Below are 27209 nucleotides of genomic sequence, written 5' to 3' on the forward strand. Positions count from 1 at the left end.
CAATCAAAATAGAAGAATTACTATTTGACATTTTTTTGTATTTTGTATTGCTTTGTTTTTAAGTTTTCTATATTTTGTTTATACTTAAGAAACTGCAATGAACATTTTGAAATTCTTTTTAACCACTAAATAATATATGTAACGTATTCAGTCATAACACAGGCTTTTAAATTCCTAGAAATAAAGCTACATAAGACATTAAATAGACGGATACAACTATGGCTGAAATAAAGCTCAATCTAGATCTTTTTAAATAGTTGTTCTTTTCATGGTAGCAGTGATTCTTCCTTTTAACCAATTATCCATGTGGTAAAAAAGAAAAAAAAAAGAAAAGAAAGAAAAACACCTATATACCAATGAAGAAAACCCATTTGGAACCCTTCAGCAATTAAAACCACCAGAGTAAGCAGCTTTGTCCAGTGGGGAGAGAAAGCACTGAATCATAGGGATCCTCATCCAATCTCTGCCAGCTATCAAGTTTGCTTACTTCATAGGCTCTCAGCAGCTCTCAAACTGCTTTCTTTAGAAAAACCATACGTGTAACTTTTGTTATTCTATGATATATTAATAGAAATTAAAGCAGTGTTCTCTGAGACTGTGATTTAGAGTTCTGAATTTAATTTCAATTATACTATTATCATCTGGACTTGATTAAGTTACTAACTTTTCTGGCCTTTCTTGTCTTTAGATTGAGGATAATTGTAAACATTATAAGGATCAAATGAGTCAATACACATAAAATCTTTAGAATAATGCCTGGCACATGATAAATGCTCATTAAAGATTGGCTATTATCATCTTGTTGTTTCATTAAATACAAAGCATAGAACCTGGCACATAGTAAGCCTTCAGAAAATGATGAGTATAATTACTCTAGCTACCCTGGACTCCAGACCCAAGAGCCAGTACTAATTTCCCCAGGAAGGCAAAGCCATCTGGCCTGTAGGAATGAAGAAAGTAGTCAACAGTTAAATTGGATCTGCTAGGTTCTCTGTGCTTCTGCCATGGGAGAGACAAGAAAGAAGATCCTTTGTGGAGGTGGCTGTATATGGCTGTCTTATTGGTAGAACAAAAAGAACTTTGAAACCAGGAGTTGGGAGTTCTACAGAATGTGGGGCCCTAAGCCATGGAAGCACTCTGTTTTGCTTACTCAGTTATGATTTTGAAACTAGGAAATGATTTTCAGAGTGGATCCTTCTTCCTCTGAGCTTCCTAGGAGTCTTCATTGCCATTAAGAGAAATCATGAGTTAGAAATCATGGCTGAGAGGAAGGAAATTGAGCATTCTGGGGACTTCCTGGCTGTCTCTGTGCCACTCCAAACTCTTGCCTGCATTTATGCAGTTCTGGAAATAATCTAGACCTGTGGATAAAGCTTCTGAGACCCTGGAAGCACATCTCTTCATCCAGAGGCAAAAGGACTGCCTAGACCTCTATAATTCCTAACTCCATACCTATATTTTTATTTTTATTTTTTTTTAAGTAGGCTCCACACCCAATGTGGGGCTTGAACTCACCACCCTAGATAGGATTAAGTCTCACGTTCTACTGACAGAGCCAGCCAGGTGCCCCAGCATACTTATATTTTTAGGATCCTGCCCGGAAAGCATCTTGTTGAATAGTAGTAAGTGGTATGGGGCCAAGAGTATGTGTCTTTTTATCAATTTGTAACTGGTTGACTGTGTAAGAATATTCCAATTTTTAAAAAGTAAATGTGCTCACCTCCACATCAGTCCAAAAGATCAGTTACGACGTGTACACACCATTATACATACTAATAATTTTCCATTAAAGGGTTGATTCAGGAGTCTTTTATTCTCATTTTTGAGCATATGAAAATGTGATTTTCAATTGTAAAAAACTCAGTGGATGTATTAACTCTTTAGAAAAAGGTACAATACCTAAACAAGTATAATTCATTCTGAAGTTATCTGTTTAGGCCATGCATATTAGGCATTTTCGAAGCAAATTATCTATCTCTTTTTAAAAGTTTCCTGTGTGTACATTTTGTTTTATTATAGACACAAAAAAGCAAGAATCCACAGTGAGCGGAGGGACAACCAGGCATTGCTTCTATGGACTTCAGCCCGATTCAGAATATAAAATCAGTGTTTACACAAAGCTTCAGGAGATTGAGGGACCCAGTGTGAGCATACTGGAAAAAACACGTAAGTCAAATGTGTCCTCTCCTGATCCCTGTCTCCGTGGACAAATAGTATTTTAGGCATCCTGTTTTGATTCAAAAGCTTTATTCCATTTAGAAAAATGTTAGCTATTGCTGCCCAGGCATATCTGTAATACAAGTTTTCTTCCTCTTCTCCAGTCCCATAATTCACTGCATGTGGCCCACTGATGTCATCTGTATGGGTTTTTTTTTTTCCATCCTCCATATGTTTCACAAGGGACTGTAAGGCCATAAGATAGCAAAGTGCTTGAAACAATGACCTTTATTGTGATCTATATCCATAAGGAACGTTTGTGGTATGCAGTGTGTGAAATGAAGTTTAAGGACCCGGTCCTGACATTCAAACAATGGCATATTACCACAGCTATGAGGTGGGAATGGAGCCAAGATGTTCCAAATGGCTGACCCTCAAGTTATTGCCTACTTAAGAGGCTCTTGCACTTTTTCCAAGTTGGCTACAGATCTGATGTACTGAAGGGAAAGGCAAAGTATAAAATTAAAACAAAGCACTTTTTACATGTTCTAAAGACCAAGGAGAGTGTCAACTTCTTGGAATGGCTTTTAATCAAGGATTCCTGACGTAAAGGCCAGAAACATGAAAATGGTTTTAATTGTAGTGAATTCTGGGAAATTTATGTACTTAACTCAGTATCTTGAACTTAGACTCAAAGTCCCTGAGGATTTGTTTCTGAATAGGTGGTGGGCGATGGGTTTTCTTGGTAGCCCCTCCATCGTATATCTGACATTTGGAAAGTTCTGTCTATGTATAAATCTTTCAGTTGGTCTGGCACAAGTAGGAAGGAATCAGTAGCAACGTGTGACCTTTAGAAACAGACAGTGAAAGCGTAATAAATGGAATCATCCAATTTTTTTTCTAATATGAAGATTTTATTTTATGATACTAAAATATTCCACATTTTATATCACATATATAGTTTTGAGGTATAATCTATGCATCGTAAAATTCACCTAAGTGTACTACTCAGTGATTGTTAGTACATTTAAAGAGCTGTATAGTCATTACCATGATCCAATTTTAGAATATATCCATCAACCCAAAGGGACCTTTCATACTCATCCACAATCTCTGTCCCATCTTCAGCCCCAGGCTCTTTGCTTTCTTATACATTTGCCTTTTCTGGACATTTGAAAGATGCATCTGGCATCTTTCACTTAGCATATGTTTTTGAGATTTATTCACATTGTAGAATGTATCAGTAGTATGTTTCTTTTTGTCGCTGATTAGAATTCTGTTTTATAGGGATGCCTGGGTAGCTCAGTGGTTGAGCATCTGCCTTTGGCTCAGGGTGTGATCCCAGAGTCCTGGGATCGAGTCCTTCATTGGGCTCCCACAGGGAGCCTGCTTCTCCCTCTGCCTGTGTCTCTGCCTCTCTCTGTGTCTCTCATGAATAAATAAATAAGTAAAGCCTTTAAAAAAAAAGAATTCTGTTTTATGGAGAGGAGATCATATAATTTTGAAGTTACTGGCGGCCTGGTAGTGCACAAGATTTAGAGTCAAACAGACTTGGTTGAGACCCTTTCTAACATTGAGGCCTTGGGCAGTCCCACATCTCTAAACATTTTTTGCTCAGCAGTAAAATTTAACACTTGCCTTCTTATCCCGTGTGGTGATGGTAAAGATCCAAGATAATCTGTTGAGGAAATTTCTACCTGTATCTTACTGAAAAGTATTTGATATCACCATGGCTATCTTCTTAGAAGTTACAAACTAATGGCCATAGGTAAGATATCACCATGAGAGAGGTTTTCTCTCAACCATAGTTTTTTTTTTTGCCCCCATGCTTTAAAGAATTTGAGGAAAGTTCGAAAGATTTGACAACACAGGATACATATACCATGGTGTAAATCTACTGAGACCAACTGCTGTCTCTTTTGCACAGTATGTGTTCTCAAGTTTGCTACTTGTTGATGTTTAGGCTAATTCTTCGTTCATTTTCATTACCTGCCTGACCTTTAAAAAAATTTGAGTTTTCAATCCCTGGTCTACTTCAACATCCCCTAACCTTAACTCCACCAGTGATAACTACGAATCCAGGGTTAATTTAGATAGCTCTGTTTGATGTAAATGCTTCCTTTATGTTGGAGATGTCTTCTTGTAGCTTCTACCCACTGGATTTAGTTTAACCTTCTGAATCAGTGCAGATCAAGACTTCTTCCTCTTCTCTATGACAGCCTCTCACACATTGAAGATAGGGACCATCTGTGTGCCACATAGAGAATATAAATGTGTGTCACCAATTCATTGTGGTTCTTCCTACCCAAAAGAGTCTTTGGCCAGGTGTTCTACCCAGACATATTGACCTATCTACCATTGCTTCTCATTAATTTGGTTCTTGGAATTTAGGACTTAGGATATGCCTCAGTTTTCCACATTAAAGAACATGGACAATTATAAAAATGATCCAGCACTTCCATAGGTTTTAAGATAAATACATCTGGCTTTAGAAGCATTTTATGGTACTTTCAAGAAAATTTTACAATCCTAGTTTTGGTATTAAGATTTCTCAATTTTTATTTTATTTTATTTTACTTTTGGTGTTTTTTAGCTTCAAAAATTGCCTTTAAAAGATAAAACTGATATATATATATATATCTCCTTAATAATGCAGTAGAAAGGATATATATATATCCTTAATAATGCAGTAGAAAGTAAAAAGTGCTTTGCTGACCTCCCTGTTTTCCTATCCTTCCTTCCCAGAAATATCTATTTGTACCAGCTTGGTCTCCTTCAAGAAATTCTACTCTATCATCTATCTACCTAATCTATAGCTATATAGACATATGCAGATATGTTGATATATATCATATACATATATATATAAATATCATATGTATTTTTTTGTTTCACAAAGGGATCATACCATGGTATTTTGTGACTAACTTCATCTCACATACTAATTAATCTCAAACATTTTTTTATTTCAGTAAATATACAGTTACTTCATTTTTTTAAATATTGAATTATTTTACTCAGAAAGTTTCATCTCATTGCCTCTTAGAATTGGAAGAGACCTTACAATTAAACCTTCAAACCTTCCTGTCAGTGAAGGAATTCCCCTTACAATATTCTTGACATATAATTAGTCAGCCTCAACTTAGATCTTTCCAGATATTTGGTGCTTTACGAGTCTCCAGGTTGAATGACTATGATTAGTTGAGAGCTTTCCTCATATTAAACTGAGATAACAAAAAGTATTTTCTCAGTTTTTCTTACATTTTTATCATCAAATAAGAATAAGTAAAGAATATAGTAACATTTAGGATGTTTACCTAATGATGCCATAATTTCCTTGCTCTTTGCTACATGAACTGCTATGATAGTCACCACTGTCACGTAACTATCTCCCATTCCTTTAGCCAATCCTATTTTGCATATTACCTGGACTTCTCATCCCTCATCATCCAGTTTGAACTGATCTGGACACATGATAGCCTCCCAGTGTCCTGACATTTGGTCCTCAAAACTGAAAGTTTTCCAGACACAGTCTGAGCAGAACAGAGAGCAAGCTAGGTTCCACTGGGCACCACATCCTGTGGATGCAGGGTGAGAAGGGGAGAAGGTGCTATTGAACAAGGATTGATGGTCAGTCCTTAGGCAGAATGGAAATGAAGTTTATTGTATGTGTGAAAGCAGCCAAAGACTAATCTGAAATGAATTGGCAAGACTCTTGCCTTAAATCAGCATTAGAACCACTTTGTAGTTGACACTTTGATTGCATGGACTCCTGCTGGGCAAACTGAATTGTGGCAAAATGGCATTTCAGGCCTTCAGTGTGAGTTTTAGGGGGTGGCTGGAGCGAGTTTTCACAGGCTGTGGCTGATTTATAGTAGTCCCCAGATTCACTGAATTCTCCAAGAAGACAATGGTGAAAATCATTGACTTTCCTGAAGAATTATTACTCCATGACCTCCCTCTTGTCACCACAGATGTGATGGCTAATCAATGTTCTTTTTCCCTCTACTTTACAGAATCACTTCCTACTCAACCACCTACTTTTCCTCCGACCATTCCACCAGCGAAGGAAGGTAAAAAATAAGATGATAATGCTGTAATTTTAGGTTTAGAGTTTCTGTTGGTTTTGTTTTTTAAACAAACATTAAAAAGTAGAAAAGGGTACAAAGAAGAAAATTGAAAAGAATTTCATATCCCAGAGGTAATTCCTTCATGCATTTTAGTGTATTTTTTCCTCTGATTTATTAAATAAAATTTTCGTTTTGAGTATATTTTCAAATAGATTTCGCTCTCATTTCAAAGTTGACATCTGATCTTGATTTAATTTGTCCTTGGATACAGCGGACCAGGTTTTCTTTCATAAGCTTATAATTAGCAGATCTTGTGATCCATTTCAGCTTTAAATTCAGACCACAAATTTGTAAGACTTTATAAATCTCAGAACTAAGAAAAACAACCTTACCAGATCCTTATTGTTCCTGGAGTATTACCTCACCTGGAGATGGTTTATTCTGTATTATAAATAGCATTAAGGGATAAAGTTGTGCTTAATAAAATAAAAACCAAGTGTATTTTTTTCCTAAAAAAGGGAGAAAGGCAATATTATCTCAGAGCATATTTGTGTGCAACTGGCCTAAGATTAAAAGATTCATATTATTGAAGAGTAAATTGTTTGTTTCATCATAAAACAGAATCAACCACAATGATACACCCTAATGAGGGGAAGACAGGCATAGATAATCTGAAACAACACAGGGCACCAACAAAGGACTACTGAAAAATGCTTTTGGTGGGGTGCGTTTTGTTCATGTGGTTTTTGCTTGTTATGTTGGTATCAGTAATAACTACTGATAATAGTCTCCCCAGGGTAGCATTAGTGTACATTTCTTGACAAGTACCAATTGGCGGCAGAAAGGCAGAAACAGAATTTGAGAGCAAAGCTGGAAGTTTGCTTATGGTATCAGCAGTATCATGCATATCAGGTTGGAGATTAATCTGCTTCCACTGTGTCCTGTGCCTTCCTTCTGAATTTGAATCTCTCTGAAGTTACTGACTTAATAAGCAGAGAATAGGATACCTAGAGTAGTAGCTTGGACTCTCTTCTAATAAGTGGCTCATTTTTCTATTCTTTCATTTTCTGTCTTGGGGGGCTGAGATTGGTGGATTTTTTTCTTCCTCTCTAATTCCACATGTTTGAGAAAAGCTTCCAGTTGTGAATAGAAAGTTGACTATGAGAAGGAAATGCTTGTCAGGAGGTATAATGAGTAAGAGTTGGGAATATGAGTTATACCTTTCCTTTGGGAAACAGCTGCAGTTACCAGAAGGAAACCATCATCTACTTTGTTGGTTGTAATAACTACTATGTTTTATTCTTGTCTCTAATTCAAAATTTATTCTTGGTCTTCAGTATGTCGTGCTGCCAAGGCAGACCTGGTATTTATGGTGGATGGATCCTGGAGTATTGGAGATGAAAATTTCAATAAGATCATTAACTTTCTGTATAGCACTGTTGGAGCCCTGAACAAGATTGGTGCAGATGGAACTCAAGTAAGGCTGAACAATCTTTAGTTTACTCTGTGCATTAAAAAATTATTCCAAGCTATTGTTATGGATACTTGTCAGCTGATATGGGTAATATAGGGATGAGATCTGACCGCTAGATGAGAGGATAGATAAGTCTGGGTTTGGAGGCAGCTTACTGATGCATGACAAAACTTGAGAAGAGGTTAATTCTTAAAAGCTGTTAAGTTCAGAAAACTAAGAAAGGTTAGAACAGCCACATCAGTATATGTTTCTTTTATGTACTATGACAGAGCAGCTCCTTTAAGGATACACCTAATATTGCCCCTGCCTTCAAGGACATTAAAATCTTAAAAATTTTTTTTTGTTTATTCATTTGACAGAGAGAGAGAGCACAAGCGGTGGGGAGGGGCAGAGGGAAAGGGAGAAGTGAACTCCTTGCTGAGCAGGAAGCCTGATTTGGGCTCAGTCCCAGGACCCTGGGATCATAACCTGAGTGGAAGGCAGATGCTTAACTGACTGAGCCACCCAGGTGCCCCAGGACATTAAAATCTTGAAAGAGAAAGGTTGTGGCCATAAATTCCTGTAGATCAAGTAGCACATAAAACATAAATCTAATTTATCCATTCAATCAGGTAAATATTTATTGAGGATTTATTCTGGTCAAGTAGAGCACTGTCATAATGGTGATGACAATGTTCCCAGTTTCAGAGTGCTCATAATACTAAAGGCAGGGAGAGGATGAGGATGAGAGACAGATGTAAAATAGGCAACAAATAAATTCACAGGGTAGGGATGCAACCTACTTAAAACAGTTATATGATTTTAAATTAGCTAAAAGTTATTTTAATTTGTGTGTGGGGTTATTTTAAATTGTGTGGTCAAAAAAGCCCTCTTTGAGAAGGTGATCTTTGAATTGAGATACTAATGATGCAGAGAATGCTAAGTGTAGAATTTCCAGAAAAGGAAGATAGTAAGTGCGAGGGGCCCAAAATGAAAATGAGTTTTGAGGCTTCAGGTGCCAAAACTTGTGGCTAGAACATAGTGGATGAGCATGTGGAGAGTAGGAAAAGAGGCAGAAGAAAAAAAAGCCAGACCATCTTGACTGCTATGAACCATTGAAGGAGTTGATGTGATCATAATTGCAGTGGGAAGCCATTGGGAAGGCTTTTTTTTTTTTTTTTTTTTAATTTTTTTTTTTAATTTTTTATTTATTTATGATAGGCACACAGTGAGAGAGAGAGAGGCAGAGACACAGGCAGAGGGAGAAGCAGGCTCCATGCACCGGAAGCCCGACGTGGGATTCGATCCCGGGCCTCCAGGATCGCGCCCTGGGCCAAAGACAGGCGCCAAACCGCTGCGCCACCCAGGGATCCCTTTTTTTTTTTTTTTTTTTAAAAGATTCATTTATGTTTTAGAGAGAGAGAGACTGTGTATGTGTGTGTGTGTGCTTGAGTGAAGGGAATAGCAGAGGCAGAGAATCTCAAGCAGACTCCCCGCTGAGCCCAGAGCCCATACAGGCCTGATCTCATGACTCTGACATCCTGACCTGAGCAGAAACTAAAAGTTAGGCACTCAACCGACTGAGCCACCCAAGCGCCCCTGCCACTGGAAAGTTTTGAGGAGGGAAGATCTAATTTGCTTTTTTAAAAAGGTCATTCTGGGATCCCTGGGTAGCTCAGTGGTTGAGCACCTGCTCAGCCCAGGGTGTGATCCCGGAGTCCCAGGATCGAGTCCCACATCAGGCTCCCTGCATAGAGCCTGCTTCTCCTTATGCCTGTGTCTCTGCCTCTCTCTCTCTCTCTCATGAATAAATAAATAAAAATTTTTTAAAAAAGGTCATTCTGACTGTTTTGTGGAGTGTGAATAGTAACACAGATAAGAGTGGAAGCAGAGAGACCATAGTCCAACAAAGAGATGAGTTGGAGGCCTGGGCATGGGTGGTAGCAAGGAGATTCATGGATAGGAGCCGTTTTGGAATGTGTCATGGAGGAATGGCTGAGAAAATTTGGATGTAAGGAGAACCATAAGGGAAAATTCATAAAGTGCTGAGGCATTTTGTGGAAGGAGAAATTTGTTTTGGATAGAGGGGTCAGATGTGGCTCCTAGAGATGGTGAGATGTGTAGCAGTGGCCCTGATAAGTGGGTAGCAGCCGAAGGCTCACACAAGGGAAACACTTTGAAGATGCTGTATTTATTCCCTCCATGACTGTGCTGAAAAAACAAAAAAAGAAAGAAAAGCCCAATAAATTAAAGATGGCCCCCCAAATTCCACTGAAATAAAAGCAAACAATAGGAAATGAAGCCAAGAAGGTTTTTATCACAGTGGTTAAGGACACAGATTTTGGGAGTACTCGGGTGGCTCAACAAGTTAAATGTTCTACTCTTGATTTCAGCTCAAGTCATGATCTCAGGATGTTGAGATTGAGCCCTAGGGCAGGCTCCATGCTCAGCAGGGAGTCTGCTTGAGACTGTCTCTCCCTCTACCCCTCCCCCACTTGCTTTCTAAATTAACCACAATCAATGAAATCTTAAAAAAAAAAAAAAGAAGAAGAAAAAGAAAAAAAAGAAAACACAGATTTTGAAGTAGGATTTACTTGGCTTCAACTGTGGGCTCTACTCTTGGGATATTGTCCAAAGTACGTGACTCTAAGTGCCTCCATTTTCTTTTGTATAAAACATGGAAGAGTAGTAATTACTTCACAGGTTTGTTTCAGGAGGACATCCTTGTAAAGAATCCACCTCTGATTCTCTGACCTTTGCCAAATTATAAGGCTACATTTTTTCCATCTGTCAAACGAGGTGGCAAAAGGCTTACATACTTTAGTGAAAGATTTTTATGAGACTGAGAGAAGTTTTTAAAAATAAACTGCTTCCTGAAAAATACTTAGAGAACAAAAATGCCATTTGATGTGCTGTCAGATTTGCTCTGTAACCTGTGTGAAATTTTAAGCCAAAGAAATTGTGGTTTGGGTTAAAAAAGAAATTAAAAATGTAGTGTGATCATACCATTGTCTGTGCTCTCTGGCCCAGAGGAAGTCTCTATATATATGAAAACAAATACGTTGTCTCTCTCCAGGTTGCAATGGTTCAGTTCACTGATGACCCCAGAACAGAATTTAAACTAAATGCATACAACACCAAAGAGACCCTTCTTGATGCAATTAAACATATTTCATACAAAGGGGGAAATACAAAAACAGGTAAGACAACAAAACTCGGCAAAAATCCAAAAGTAATTCATTATTAGTAATTACTGAAATGACTTTTTTGGAGGCATAGTAATAGAGAGAGATTTTCTAAAAAGATTTTTCACCCATCTAAGAACTTCACTCCCACCCTCTCTTCCCCAGTGAAACAAACAAGGAAAAGAATGAAATTGAACAGTTGCCTTCCTTTGTTTCAGGAAAAGCAATCAAGCATGTCCGAGATAGTTTGTTCACGGCAGAGTCAGGGACCAGAAGGGGCATCCCGAAGGTCATTGTGGTTATAACTGATGGCAGGTCACAAGATGATGTGAACAAAATCTCCGGGGAGATGCAGTCAAATGGTAAGCCACCGATAGTAATGTTGCCATCGTTTTCTGAATACAAATTTATAGGCCACATCTGAACGACTTAATTGTTTCTCTTTCTTAATATTTAATCTAAATCTTTCTTAATATTAACTAGATGATGCAAATTTTTAAAAACATTCCAAGTTACAAATCCAATATTTTGCTACATTTTCTCTAATACTTTTGTTACATATAGGGCACTTTATGTAAGAGAGAGCATCAATTAAGTGCAAAACTGTGCAAAGGACCAATATGCAGGGTCAGGGAGGGAACCTGATCATGGAAACTCCTCAAACTCCTCAGCCTTCTCATCTTTAAAATGGAGATTCTCATAGGATTTTCATGAAGATTCCATTTTTAAGACCTGTCTGGCGAATAGTAGTTTATTATTTATTTGCCAAGAATGGAATCATGACCCACCTTAGGTTGCTAGTCGATTAATATCTCAGGTATTACATGTAAAAAAAAAAAAAAAAAAACACCTGAGATAAGTTTCTCTGTCTCAATTCCATTTCATCCCATAAATCTTAAAATAATTATTAGAAATATGTAGCATACAGATGCTCCTTCAATGGCAACTATTTTGTCTCAAGCACTGATTGGGGCATTGACCACCTTGAGTTTCTTTAAAATGGAAAATTGCTTAGGGGATGATGGAATAAGTATCATATAGTGGCATATGGATATGCAGAATTCTGGTGGACTGTAAAAAATGAATTATCCATCCCCCCAACCAGGCCTTCTTCATAAACACATTTTAAACACTGGGACGTGTCTTACATTGCATTATTTGTATTTTGTACAGTTTAAAACAATCAAAAATCTCTCCCCCTCCTGCCACAGGCTACAGCATCTTTGCAGTCGGTGTGGCTGATGCAGATTATTCAGAGTTGGTTAGCATTGGCAGCAAGCCCAGTTCACGGCACGTCTTCTTTGTGGATGACTTTGACGCCTTTAAGAAAATTGAAGATGAGTTGATTACTTTTGTCTGCGAAACCGCATCAGCAAGTTAGTTCTTTGGAATTTGTACTTACTCATGTTGCTTAATGGCTGAAATATTTCATACCAGTTAAATAATGAGTCCCATCTTGATCTGAGAAAAGAATATGGACTTGCAGAGCTGTTTATTATGCAGACATTAAGTTTTGTGGTTTTGAGTATTTGGAAATAAACCTCCGCTCTCCCCCATGTAGAGTTTTAGGTGGATACTTTCCCTAATGAGATGAGAGCCTATGTCTGAAAGCAACTCTCCCGAAACAGCTGTAGCAAATGGTTTTCAAAATCTAGTAAGACTGCTCATCAGGGTAACACATTAGAAGTGAGACTTCTCCCAACACATGCTCTCAAGAGACCACCATCGATTTTTAATAGACCTGCAAGAGGAGAAGGAAGCCATGTCCTTTTGGTTGTAAGAAGCCAAGTGAGAGCATTTCAGTCTTTAGGAATCCACAAAAAACCATAGCCACATCTGGTTTGAATTCCCTTCACAATTGACTTCCGCAAAGATTATGTTAGCTTCCTGTTCTCAGGATAGGGAAAAAATATGTTTGGAAAATATCTAAATTAGGGTTTTATATTGTTTATTTTTTTCCTAGCCTGCCCACTGTTGTACAAGGATGGCACTGACCTTGCAGGTATGCATTATCATACTTTTTCCAAATACAAACATATTAACTCCCATTTGGGGTCCAGATTGTTTTTTCTATCTTTAAAAGACTAATTTTGAAATTTAAAATCCTAAAATGCCTATTCTCTCCCTCTCTCTCTTTAGGATTTAAGATGATGGAAATGTTTGGTTTGGTCGAAAAGGATTTTTCATCTGTGGAAGGGGTTTCCATGGAGCCCGGTACCTTCAATGTGTATCCCTGTTACCGAATTCATAAAGATGCCCTGGTTTCCCAGCCAACCAAGTATGTTTCCATTGCAAGATATTAAAGCCAATCATTTGTTATTATATCTCAATGTGAAAATGATGTCAGCTTGAAATATGCTGTAATAGTTCCCAGTAGGATTTTCCGTGATGATAAGAGCAAATTATTAGATTTCTTTGTTTTAGAAACACTGGACTCATGCAAAATGCTTGCTTAACTTTATCTGTTAGTCTGAAAAATATATAAAGACAGTTGATACTTACGTAGCATTGTTCTAAGTGCTTATATATATAAACTCACTCAAAGCTCCAAACAGCTCTGTGAGTTAGATTCAGTTATTATCTCAATTCTACAAATAATGAAACTAAAGCACAAAGAAGCTAAATGACTCAAGTGAGATCACATGGTTGCTTAGCGAAAATGCTGGGACTTGCATCTGGCAATCAGGCCCCGGAGCCCACACCCTGAGCCGTTTCATGCTAGTGCCATGAATTCAGCTCATTTTTCTTTGACAAAGTCAAAGAAGTCATCTTTGAGAAGTCATAACAGCGACTCCATATAGTTGAAGAGTAGTATTGAGTTTATGTACAAACCACACTGTCTACTCGCTTTACAGTTGTGATGTACATAGGGATTCCTGGGCCCATTTACAGCAAATTTCTGGTTCAAGGGATCATCTCTCAAGATGTTATCTGCTATTTTCCATTCCAGTGTGAAACATTTTCAGTGCCCAGATTGTGATGTAGTGTGCACATGTGCATGAACAAATGGGGGAGATCATATTAGAGTATTAAATTCATCTATGCAAATTATACACAAATTGCTTTCCTATCTTCTTCGAAAATATTGTTTATTAAATTCTAGCTTATTTCAGTACTACCCAGATTATTTTATTGTGCTTCATTTAGGAGGATAATATTTGAAATAAGCAGACCTCTATTAATAATGTAAAATATTTGCTGTTGTAAGTGTAGCTTCATTTTCCGGAAAATTGTTATAAATGCCTTTGACCTATAGAATTTATGTGCTTTTAGATAAAGCCAACATCTGGTGTTACTTTTTAGGAGAGCTTCTTTTTTCAGAGTTTAGGGTTGAATATTAAAATGGGTATTTGAAAAACACTCCGTGGGAGCACCTGGGTGGCTCAGTCAGTTAAACATCTGCCTTCGACTCATGTCATGATCCTGGAGTTCCAGGATCAACCTGCATTGGGCTTCCTAATTAGTGGGGAGTCTGCTTCTTCCTCTGTTTCTCACCCCACTCGTGCTTTCTCTGTCTCTCTCACAAATAAAGAAATAAAATCTTAAAAGAAATCCTCTGTGGAGGCCTGGCCAAAAATGAGAATTGCCTAAGGGAAAATCCTTTCTACCCCACTGAAATGGCTCATCCAGTGAATACCATCTACCTTTGCTAAATCCATTCACCAGTTCCCAGGCCTCCTCTGACTCCACCAGTATAAGTATCTGACACAGTTACTTACTTCCTCCTCCTGGATTCACTCTCCTTACTGGGCTTCTGGGACACACTTTTTTGAGCTCTGCCTACATTGCCAGCTGTTCTTTTCACTGCTGCCTCTTCTCACCTCCACTTCTTCATGCTGGAGGATCCTTGACATTCTCATTTTCTCTGTCTATACCTATTCCTTAGCAATCTTTTGAGAGGTGTTCAGCATTGTCTATATGCCAGTGACTCCTAAATTTATATTTCTAGTCCAGACCCCTTCCCCCATATTTGGACTAGCATATCTAATTGCATACTAGACATCTCACTCAAGATATCTAAATGGGCATTTCAGACTCTGCATTTCAAGACCATCTGACCTTCGCTCCAGAACTGGCTTCGCTTACAACCTTTTCAATCTTAATGATCACTACATCTAACTAGTTTGTTTCTCAGGCAAAAAATTTTGACTCTTCCCTCATATCCCACATCCACTTTACCAAGAAATCCTGTCATCTGTGCCTTCTCACCATCTCCACTGCCTTCACCCCATATGGGGCGCTGTCATCTCTTCCCAGGCTCATTGAAGCAGGCGCTGTCATCTCTTCCCAGGCTCATTGAAGCAGGCTTCTTCCTGCTCCGACAACCCTTGCCTTCCCAGAGTCTATTCTCCAAGTAGCAGTCAGAGTGATTTTTTCAAAATGTACATTATGTCACTCCAAAATCTGCAATGATTCCCCATTCCCCTTGCATTAAAAGTCAAAACTACTGAATGGCCCATAGGCTCTACATTATCTGAGTACCTATTACCTCTTTGACTTTACCTCCTGTCTTCTTCAGTCCATTCTCCATATATACCAGGCACACTCCACTTTGGTGTCTTTGGGCTAGCTGGATGTTTTTCTTTTTGGAGGTTTTCTTCAGATGTAACCTCAGTGAGCCTTCTAAGTGAAGCCAGTGGTGATGACTTTAATTAACATTGCAAAATAATACATTCTAGCATTCCCAATCCCCATTAAACTGTTTTATTTTTCTTGTTGTTGTTGTTTTTCTATGGCATGCTTACCTCTAACACACTGTATAATTCACCCTGCTGGAATATAAGTGCTTCTACAAGGATAGGTGCTTTGCTGGTTTTACTCACTGATGTATCTTAAGTCCTATTACAACATCTGGCACATAGTAGGGACACAATAAATGTTAGTTGAATGAACAAATGAATGAATGAACTAATATATAAATAAAATGAATGAAAGATTTTTATCCATGCAAACCAAAATCTCATTTTCAAATTAATGCTGAGGTCTCATATTCACAAATCTAACCACTTAATAACTATTAATTAGGGCTCCTACATATGTAAAGGCCTATATTTATTGCTTTGAGAAAAAATTTAAAAGTACATCAGTGATCCACTTAATTGTTAGAGAGAGATAAGATGGTGTAACAGGTTTGGTTCCCCAGAGGCAGATCCAGGTGTGGAGATGAGGGTTCAAGGAGGTTGATGTGGACATGCTCTCATGGAAAGTAATGGAAGGACATGAGAGGAGACAAAGGAGAAAAGTCAAGCTGTGAAGCAATCTCACTGAAAATCTCCATTGGTGAACATAGAGGAGTTCTGAAAAATGGAGCTACCTCCATTGGAATGAAAGGCTCTGGTCCTCATATGTCCCCAAAGACCAGTCATTGAAAACAGGTGCCATAAAAAAAGTTGGCATGACCTGGGGAGGGTCCTTCCTTCTGCTAAGGCAGTCTCTGAAGGGAGTTGGCATTTGAGAGCTGTCTACCTACAGCACTCCCAGCAACAGGAAGAGTATTATTCTTAACTCTTGAAGGTAGATCTAGATGTTGCATCCCAGCAAGAAGCATGGACAGGAATGCAACTAACTACAACCTATAGTAGAAAGTGACAATGTCTTAAGTTTTACAAAAAGACTGTAGGTAAATATTATTTATAATACCAAAACTTTTGAGATGACTTAAATGTTTGATAAGAAATGACCAGTTAGACAAGTTATGGAATAGCCAGACAAGAAAAGTTTGTGCAGACATTAAATATCATATTTTAAAAAAATATTTAAGGAAATATAAACTGTGTGGTAAATGGTGCTAAGAAAAGAGAAGGGGCAACATTATACAGATTGGAGAAATACTTACAGAATCCTTGAAAAACTGAAGGTAAATGTACCACATCAAAACAGTGGCCACCTATGGATGGGATTAACAGTTCTCTGTGTTTTTTTCTGTTTTTCCAAATCTTATATAATTAAAACATATTTGCTTTTATAAACAGATAAATAACTTTTTGAAAGGGATGCAAGAAAATGTTATTTTCTTTCCATTTTTCAGATATTTGCATCCAGAAGGACTGCCCTCTGACTACACAATGAGTTTTCTATTCCGGATTCTTCCTGACACTCCAGAAGAGCCATTTGCTCTTTGGGAGATTTTAAATAAAAATTCTGACCCACTGGTTGGAGTCATTTTAGATAGTAAGTATATTTATGTATTTGCATATACATGTATGAGTAATGAGTAATGTATATGGCATGCCATCTTTTTAAAAAAATTTTTTATTGGAGTTCAATTTGCCAACATCTAGCATAACACCCAGTATTCATCCCGCCAAGTGCCCCCCTCAGTGCCCATCATCCAGTCACCCCAATCCCCCGCCCACCTCCCTTTCCACTACCCCTTGTTCGTTTCCCAGAGTTAGGTGTCTCTCATGTTTTGTCACCCTCACTGATATTTTCACTCATTTTCTCTCCTTTGCTTTTATTCCCTTTCACTAACTTTTATATTCCCCAAATGAATGAGACCATATAATGTTTGTCCTTCTCTGATTATGGCATGCCATCTTGCCTGTTTTGTGTACCATAGACCCTTGAACAACCTGGGTTTGAAATGCATGAGTCCACTTCTACAAGGCTTTTTTTCTTGATAAATGTAGTAAAATATTATAAATTAATTTTCCTTATAATTTTCTTAATAATATTTTTCCCTAGCCTGCTTTATTGTAAGAATATAATACATTATGCCTATAATATACAGAATATATGTTGATCAACTGTTTATAAGTAAGGCTTCTGGTCAACAATAGGTTATTAGTAGTTAAGTTTTTTGGAAGTCAGAAGTTACATGTGGATTTTCAACCCCACGTTTATTCAAGGGTCAATTATATATTGTAGAGTAACTCATTTATCTTAAGCCATGAGTAAATACTAGCAATAAATTATGTAACAGTTGTTTCATCCATTCATCCACTCGTCCTTTTAACACATATTCACTGACTTTCTACTATGTGCCAGCACGAGGCTCTGGGATTCAGTAGTGGGCAAGGCAGAAAGAGACAATTACTGGGATAGTAAGGATTGCAGGAAGAACAAAATTGATGATTGGGGGAGTTGGGAAGGTCACTGGGAGGGGTAAAACCAGAATCTTTTTTTTTTTTTTTTTTTGTCTGGAGCACTTGTTAATCCATTATGATTTATTAGCTGTACAGCAGTAGATCCTCCTCCCCAGCCCAGAATCATTTTTTGCACATGGATATGATAAGTATAAGATTTTTCTTTTGGGTTCCTTAACCCAATTCCAATGTGTGTGTTGGGGATATGAGGAGAGTGGAAATTTTACACCTAACACCAAGCAGTTCTCAGATATCAGGAGGATGCTGAGAATTCAACTCAGTTTTAATACTATGTATCCAGAGATAGCATCAGATGCCCTATGTAAGGGTTCAGTGTCATAAGACTGTTCCCCCACCCCCACTACCTGTGTTTCTGATTGACTAGTTATAAATCAGAGATTTTATAAAAAAAAAAAAAATCAATCATCAACCCTACAAGCTCTTCTTTGGGTTTGATTAATTTGCTAGAATGGCTCACAGAACTTAAAGAAACATTTTGCTTGCTAGATTACTACTTTATTATAAAAAGATATAACTTAGAAACAGCAAGATGGAAGAGATGCATAAGACAAGGTATGTGGGAAGAGGCACAGAGGGTCCATATCCTCTCCAGGCAAATATTCACCTTGTATTCAGCAACCTAAAAGCTCTCTGAACCCCATCCATTGGGTTTTATTGAGGCTTCATTATGTAGGCATGATTTATTAAATTATTGGCTATTGGCAATTGAACTCAATCTCTAGGCACTCCTTAGTGGTGGGAGAAAAAAGTGGAATTGAATGTACCAGCCCTCTCATCACACGGTTGTTTCTCTTGACAACCAGCCTTCCATCCTTAGGTTACCTTACGGTTTTCTGAAAGTTACTTCAGTAATGTAACAAGAAACATCTTAATAGCTCTTATCACAGAAAATTCCAAGTGTTTTGGGAGCTGTGAGCCAGGAACCATAGACCAAGACCAAATATATATTTTTCATATATATTTGAATGACCATATATATATTTCTTATAAATTGCAATATCACAATGCCTATTTCATATCCCAGAAAAAAATTCCAGATTTGCAGCAGCATATATTGGGAAGAATTCTGCTATGGGGACATACATTTGCAAGTTGTATATAAGTGGCATATAAGCCATGATGCTGTGTGAGATCATCTAGAGATTGAATCTGGAAGGAGAAGAGAATAGGTCTGAAGCCTGGGACATTCTATTGTTTGGAGTTTGGAAAGATGAGGGGAATCAGTGAAAAAGCTTCTCAATCACATGTTCTTGGATGTCACACATGAAGACCATTTAAGAGGATCATCATATTTTCAGTTAATGTCATTAAGTTTTCTAAATACCTTTTTGTTTAGGATTCCAGTCAAGCTAGTAACCAAAATTTGGTGGCTATTGTTAGGTGCTAACTCACATACTTGGATAAAAAATGTATTTAGTCTTATCTCCAACCAGTATTTGTAAAAGGACTTTCTAGTACATGGAAATGAATCAATGACTAAATATGATATTGTAAAGCATTTTGCATACATACTGAAACTAAGGGAAAGCGTAGATTAAAAGAGTATACATAACTAACCCCATCTTCACATGAGACTTGACAAGAAAGAAACCTCTCAAAATGATTAGGACTACTTATTTCCAGGGAGCCTGGGTGGCTCAGTCCATTATAACAGCATGCCACTCTTGGTTTCAGCTCTGGTCATGATGCTGGGATGGATCCCTGCATCAGGCTGCATGCTCAGCAGGGAGTCCGCTTCTCTGTCTTTCCCTCTGCCCCTCCTCCTACTCACATTTAACACACTCTCTCTCTAAAATGAATAACTTAAAAAAATCTTTAAAAAGAGACTAGCTTATTCCTTTTGAAATTCCAGTGAGTAATTAAATTGTAACCTAGGAATTAATTAGTTAAGAAATATTCCTTTTTTTTTTCTTTTTTGTAATTCCTTTTAACATGAAGTCCTGAAGATTAGGAAGAGTTAGTTTGTTTGTGGATTTAGTTTGTTCATAATAAAAGACATACCGGAATATCACTTTTAAGGTGGTGTAAGTTCCATGTCCTGGAAAAGTTGGTTGCTCCAGGGGTTAATAAAGCAAAGCGTTTGGCTTCTGAGTCTTAAGATATGATTAACTTTATTGTCCCTTTTTGTCTACTTCTACTCCCAGTTTTAGACAACCATCTTCTAGGAGGGTGTTGGGCATAAGATTATAGGCAAAGAAGTACAGAGGAAGAATATATATAGGTGTCTGTATGTCACTATTATTGCCACATAGTTATTTCAATTAATTCTCCAATTGAAAGCCTGGTGTAAACCAAGGACTATAGATCAACATTTCCTTACTTTTCCATCACTTTGTTCTAAACACAGCCTCAAAACAAAGTATGTATTATTTTGTCTTGGCTTGAATTTTAGAAAAATTATTTACCCATTATAATAATTTCTGAACTGTTTTTATTTTTCTTTGATTAGATGGAGGTAAAACCTTAACGTATTTCAACTACGACTACAGTGGGGATTTTCAAACAGTTACTTTTGAAGGACCTGAAATTAGGAAAATTTTCCATGGTAGCTTTCACAAGGTGAGTAACGCCTTATTTATTTATTTATTTATTTATTTATTTATTTGCCATGCTTCCTTCCAACATGTATATTTGTTTGTTTGTTTGTTTACTTATTTACTTGTTTATATTCTATTTGCTGTGGGCCAAGCAACAGAGAAATGTAAAATAAATCCCATAGAGCTTTGGATTTCATATTTTAATTGGAGTAAGAATTATCTGTGAGCTTCTTCTGACTTTGTAGTTCTAATATATGAAAGCAAAGTGTGCATTTTTACCAGGTACCATAAGGAATGTTGTTAGAAGTGGTCCAGGTTCATGCTCTGAGCAACAGTATGGTAGAGGATACTGCATTACTAGGAGGACAATTATTAATTCACTACAGTATGTGTGATTCGGAAAGGATTGCTGGTCTACCCAGCCACCAGTACAGATGGTGGTATAGTACAGACCAGCCAGTTCATGTTGTAGAAGATAGTTTGTACTGATATATTTATATAAATACAGACAACTCATCACTACCATTATAAAAGTTATTCTGAGGAGGAACTTTGTAACCTGTCTGTAGTTTTTATTTCTACCTGGTGTTTGTACTAGAACTCTGTTCCTTTCCACTTCATGTCTCTGAAACACTGAATTTTGCTGATCACTAGAATAGCCATGCTTCATTCCAACATGTACTATTTCCTTTGTGTTTAGCAAATGATCCCACTGATCTCTGGGCTGTTAAGGAATGCAACCTTGCCAAGGCTGCAGGGAGAGCAGAGCATTTAATAGGCGGTGCTGCAAAAAGCCTTGTCTCTTGACCCTCCCTTTTGTGTGTTGAGTGGAGAAAGGGATGTTACAGAGCAAACTTCTTCTTGGCTGCTATCTCCTGACCTAGAACATGGTCAAATCCATCTAATTTGCACAATATTCCTACTTTATGGGATTTTGAATACCCTAACTGCCTGAGAACAACTGTATACCAGAAAAGTTACACTCAAAAATTTGTTGTTGTTGTTGAATAGGACTGTACAATCAGAAGTATAATACCTTAAAAACACAAGATGCACTTAGAGATTTCTTAGTTTATAGTTCAAAATAGTCCCATTAGCACTTACTCACCAAGTTCCTCTTGTCTTGACAAGACTTTTTCTTGGTTAAGCAAAATCTATTGCGAAGTTGTCAAGAAAAATAATAAGGGAGATGTGAAATTTCATGAGTGTTAAAAACACATTGCCATCTTAACATAAACTTGTAATTCTCATTCCAAAGAATCATTTAAGAGCCTTAGGTGGGGATCCCTGGGTGGCGCAGGGGTTTGGCGCCTGCCTTTGGCCCAGGGCGCGATCCTGGAGACCTGGGATCGAATCCCACATCGGGCTCCCGGTGCATGGAGCCTGCTTCTCCCTCTGCCTGTGTCTCTGCCTCTCTCTCTCTCTCTGTGTGACTATCATAAATAAATTAAAAAATTAAAAAAAAAAGAGCCTTAGGTGAATGTTAAGCTTTATTTACCTTACTGGAAGATCATAAAGACCTTATAAGTAAGAGTCATTAAACACTTAGTTTTAAATTTATAAAATCCTGGGACACCTGGGTGGCTCAGTGTTGAGCATCTACCTTCAGCTCAGGGTGTGATCCCAGGGTCCTGGGATCGAGTCCCACATTGAGCTCCCTGCATAAAGCCTGCTTCTCCCTCTGCCTGTGTCTCAGCCTCCATGTGTGTCTTTCATGAATGAATGAATGAATGAATGAATAAATAAATAAATAATTTTAAAAAATAAATAAAATAAATTTATAAAATCCTTCCAGTTTTTTAAAGTTATTTTTAAAGACCTTTCCTCTACTCTTTTCAGTATTGTTAATAGAGCCAAACAGCAAAACAAACCAGAAAGGAAAAGCTTATCATGTAGCAAACTATTCTGTTAATAGATCTACTAATGGAAAATCTTGATGCAAGTACACTATGTAAAGATAAAATTTGATTTGTTCATAGAATTGTATTTAATTGAATGAATATTTTACCTTAATTTGTTATTTTTCAATTGGCTTTAATTTCTACACTTTGGGTATGAAGTATGGCCCCAACCAACGCCTTTCAAAAGTTGATAATTATGTAAAAAGATCCTTAAATGCAATCAAAGAAGCAAAATAATTTTGAAAAGTTTTCAGTGTCTCCTGTTGTAAAGCAAAAGTTGTTTAAAAAAACAAACCTGGATAGTCTCCCCACAGGTTAATGGTTCTTTTTTTTTTCTTTTCTTTTCTTTTCTTTTCTTTTCTTTTCTTTTCTTTTCTTTTCTTTTTTTTTTTTAGGTTAATGGTTCTTAAAGCATGAATATTATATACGAGGTTGTCTAGCACCCAGCATGAAAATTTCTGTAATTCGTAATAATGAAAGTATTCCAAGTCTCAAAAATACACAAGAGTCAAATTAGATCCTTCTAAATGATCATGAGAGAGATGTTAGTATGAAGGAACTAATGTGCGGGAAAAACTCCTGCAGTGTTTCTCCAGTTGAATAATGGTTTAACTCCTCTTTGCAGGAAAAAGAATTCTCAAGCGCTTCTCCTGTTGACCTAAATTATTTTGGTCATGATGTAACATAAATAAAACATTCAGTAAAAATTGATATATATCCTTATGTTTCCAGATCCAGTGCAACTATGAAATAAAAATAAAGATTGAGGGACACCTGGGTGGTTCAGTGGTTAAGCGTCTGCCTTCAGCTCAGGGTGTGATCCCTGGGTGCTAGAGTCAAGTCCTCCATCAGGCTCCCCACAGAGAGTCTGCTTCTCCCTCTGCCTGTGTCTCTGCCTCTCTCTCTGTGTCTCTCATGAGTAAATAAATAGAATATAAAAAAACAATAAAATAAAAAAATAAAAATTGAATAAAGCCAGCAAGGTTAATGGGGTGCCTGGGGGCTCAGTTGGTTAAGCGTCTGGCTCTTGTTTTCAGCTCAGATCATGCTCTCATGGTCCTGAGATAGAGCTCCAAGTCGTGAGGCTCCTGCTGTCTCTCCCTCTGCCCCTTCCCCCACTCGCACACTCTTTCTATCTAAAATAAATAAATAAATCTTTTTAAAAGACCAATAAAGTGAAAAGTAATGCTATTTTAATATGAAAGATGATGTTTCATGATATTTGACTTCTACTTACAACTGGTCCTAGCTGCTCTAACTCCCATAACCTTTTCTTCAAACTACCATACCTTCCCTTATGTAGCTGTTTGTAACTTTCTTTGACTTTCACTTAACGTGAAATGATTATTTGCCTATTAATTCCACTCTTTAAGCTCCCTGAAAAGTCACCTTCCACGAAAAAGAAATACTTGTGAGGCAAAGAGCATCATCAACTGAAATACACTTAAAAGGTCTGAAAATTCATGGCGGAACTTGCTTACAATGTGGTTCATTTAGAATATACTTTCCCTTGACTATCACCTCCAAGATGACACACATTTTTACAGATCCTCACAAAGAATTGTAGACTCCTGAATATATTACCGGAGACATGCAGATTCTAGAAATTCCTTTGAGAAAATGGTACCACACATTAAGCAAAAGAGCTTTATTTCTTTTGGTCCTGGAGTCACAAGAAGGCATTCCTCCTTCCCTGTCAGATTCTAGATCTCTTCTCCTCATCTTAAATTAAATAAATATTATTAAAGTGTGGTTTGCCAATAACTGGTAGTACCTTTGCTGGTAAATCCATTAGCTTTTCTCATTTAAAATTTTTATGTTCATTTTCTTGTGCATTCAGGAAAGGCATAGCCAGCCCACCAATCCTGTCATTTCAGGATGTTGCTGCTTTAGATGAAGGCTAGATTGAGAGTCCTTTCAAAGCCTGGGTGGCTCAGCGGTTTAGCGCTGCCTTCGGCTCAGGCTGTGATCCTGGAGACCCGGGATCAAGTCCCACATTGGGCTCCCTGCATGCAGCCTGCTTCTCCCTCTGCCTGTGTCTCTGCCTCTCTCTCTTTATTTGTTATTTATTTATTCTCATGAATAAATAAATAAAATCTTTTTTAAAAAAAGTCATTTTAAAGAAAGTATTAAGTAAATAAAAGTGGAAATACAACCCGAATGTGGGACAATCATGGTGGTGGTAAAAGTAGAACCTTTCTCTTCTAGCAAAATGCATAGTGACGGAATTCCTTTTCTTTCTTGCTTTTAAGTGATAAGTCATGAAATTATATGTTTGATTGATATTTCTTCCTTCTTCCCGCCTCCTAAAACATCTTTACTTTTACCCAGATACACATTGTTGTCAGCAAGACTTTGGTCCAAGTGGTTATTGACTGCAAGCATGTGGCTGAGAAGGCAATAAATGCCTCAGCTAATATCACATCGGATGGTGTTGAAGTCCTGGGGAGGATGGTCAGATCGAGGGGACCAAATGGAAACTCTGCACCAGTAAGTGGATAAACAAGTGGAGCTGTGTTGTTTATTATAGAAAAAAAAAAAGGAGGGTTTTCCAGGAGGAAAATTTGACAGGAGAATGGATGAATGAATGGTTGGATATAAGGATCATGGATGGATGGATGGATGGATGGATGGATAAATAGATAACAGCCTCTTTAAATGAACTAAAATATACATTCAAAGTTCTCGGCAGTATAATTCTACTATATTATAATAAGGAGAATGCTCTGGGAATTAAACTAGTTTGTTTTCTAAAGGCATTTAAAAGTGCAAATAGTAAAATATTCATCAAATGGTTTATGGCATAAAATGTTTGTTAATGAGAATCAAGACTGTAAATTAGAACTCTAAATAAGCAAATATAAATTCATACAAAATATGTGACCACTATACATAGTATATACAGGAAATTTATGTAAGGTTCTCATTTGGGTTAGATTTGGGCACTTTTAAAATAGCTCTCTGTTATTTGCTAATGTGATGTTGACCCTTTAATTGCTATTTCAGTAACAAATCATTCAAAGATAATATATTTTTTATCATATAACATAGAATTTAAGACCAGGAGACTTTCAATTGGCAAAGAAATCACATTCCTTTCTCTCACTACCCACAAAAAAAGAATAGTGTACACAAGCTTTTGTTTTAACACTATGTGTTCACAGCTAATTAGCAACATTTTCTAATTTGAGTCATTCTATAATTAGAACCAATTGGCCTGGAGAGCATTTTACTCTTGTAAACAATTCCAATTATTTTAATGAACATTTCTATGTAACAGAACAATCAGGTTAATTATGAGTCACTATTACTATCTTATGCTTTCTCAATCTGTAGAACTAGGCAGATATATGGAACTGAAGAATGCCTTGTGATGGTTCTGAGTCTTTTTAAGCTGAAGATCACTTTGTACAAATGAAATCTTCTAGTATAGTACATATAAAAATAAGATTAAAACACATCCATGCTAACTGAATGGGCGAGAGGATCTGGAGTAGCAGGTATTCCCACCCTCTAAAGGTCTCTAAGGGAGCTTCAAGAAGCACAGTTCTAATTCCACTATTCTAGTATGACCCATTCACTTTATACACCCCCAAATAGTCCCAGAGTAATAATGTGATTCACTTTGGGACATTTCACTATTTAGTGGCATTTCTCATTGTGATAACAATACAAGGAAAATCCTTGTGTACATAGGAGAACATTAATACTTTCAGACCTTGATAGATGTGTGCTATTTAGTGTAACACTTAGCTTTGTTGTATCTTTAAAAGTACTTTTGTCTCTACTTACCTTTGGAGAACCATGGATTAGATGTTCAGAAAGAGAGAATATAAAAGCTATGGAAGGCTCTCTTGTTTTCAGTTATGGCAAGGGACTTTTAAGGATGTTAACATTAATAATGCTTTCATGAGGATGGTGCTGAAAGCAAAGAAGGAAGCCCCTGCTCCTTCCAAAGCCAAAGCCAATGCAACATCTTTGAAGCCCAGAAGGCAGTGCTGAAAGGCATCCACAGATGCACACAAAAAAAATCCACATGTTACCTCCTTCTGAGGGCCCAAGGTGCTGCATTTCTGCAGGCAGCTCAAATATCCTCAAAAAAAGTGCCCCAAGGAGAAACAAGTTTGACCACTATGCCATCATCAAGTTCCCTCTGACCACCAAGTCAGCCATGAGGAAACCAGAAGACAACAACATACATGTGTTCATTGTAGATGTCAAAGCCATAAAGCACCAAATCAAACAGGCTGTAAAGAAGCTCAATGACATTGTCATGGCCAAGGTCAGCTCTTTTGTCAGGCCCAGGGGAGAGAAGGCATATGCATATGTTTGACTGGCTCCTGACTATGATGCTTTGAATGTTGCCAGCAAAATTAGGATTATTGAGTTCAGCTGGCTAAATATAAATATAATTTTTTTCACCATAATAAAAGAATGTTTACATTATATTGAGGAGTTGTCAACTCTTAGTGTTTTGTCTTTCGTGCTGATTAAGAAACACACCATCTTCTGCTTCATGGATGAGACTTTTGTGATCGCATACTCCAGAGTTTATAAGGCTCCATAATTAGCAAACTAGGGATATCTTGTAGGGATAAGTGGATTTATATAGATGGGTGCTTGCGAGAGTGAATGAATAGACTCCAATTTAAGAAATACAAATAATTCTAGATGTTTGAGATTCTGGGCCCAAATCACTTAGTAATATTATTTTTTTAAATTTTAGAAATAATGCATATAAAATCCCTGACATTTAATGGCAATGAAAGCAGCGCTTATTGAAGGATGTCAATGTTGCCT

The 27209-nt window shown here is 37.3% G+C and overlaps 1 protein-coding gene across 4 annotated transcripts in view; it reads left to right on the plus strand.

The window, feature by feature from the left end:
- Window positions 1-27209, plus strand: part of COL14A1 (collagen type XIV alpha 1 chain) — a 216711-nt gene that overhangs the window by 112962 nt on the left and 76540 nt on the right. For all 4 annotated transcript variants that reach the window (XM_077847081.1, XM_077847080.1, XM_077847079.1 and 1 more), the window contains exons 24-34: window positions 2020-2166; window positions 6174-6230; window positions 7565-7704; window positions 10757-10880; window positions 11084-11227; window positions 12077-12241; window positions 12829-12867; window positions 13005-13143; window positions 16894-17036; window positions 20421-20530; window positions 24741-24899. In XM_077847081.1, coding sequence (XP_077703207.1) covers window positions 2020-2166; window positions 6174-6230; window positions 7565-7704; window positions 10757-10880; window positions 11084-11227; window positions 12077-12241; window positions 12829-12867; window positions 13005-13143; window positions 16894-17036; window positions 20421-20530; window positions 24741-24899 — 1367 coding nt within the window. The remainder of the gene's footprint in view (window positions 1-2019; window positions 2167-6173; window positions 6231-7564; window positions 7705-10756; window positions 10881-11083; window positions 11228-12076; window positions 12242-12828; window positions 12868-13004; window positions 13144-16893; window positions 17037-20420; window positions 20531-24740; window positions 24900-27209) is intronic.

The sequence above is a fragment of the Canis aureus genome, chromosome 14 (genome assembly GCF_053574225.1).
Source record: "Canis aureus isolate CA01 chromosome 14, VMU_Caureus_v.1.0, whole genome shotgun sequence".
Classification (NCBI taxonomy): Eukaryota; Metazoa; Chordata; class Mammalia; order Carnivora; family Canidae; genus Canis; species Canis aureus.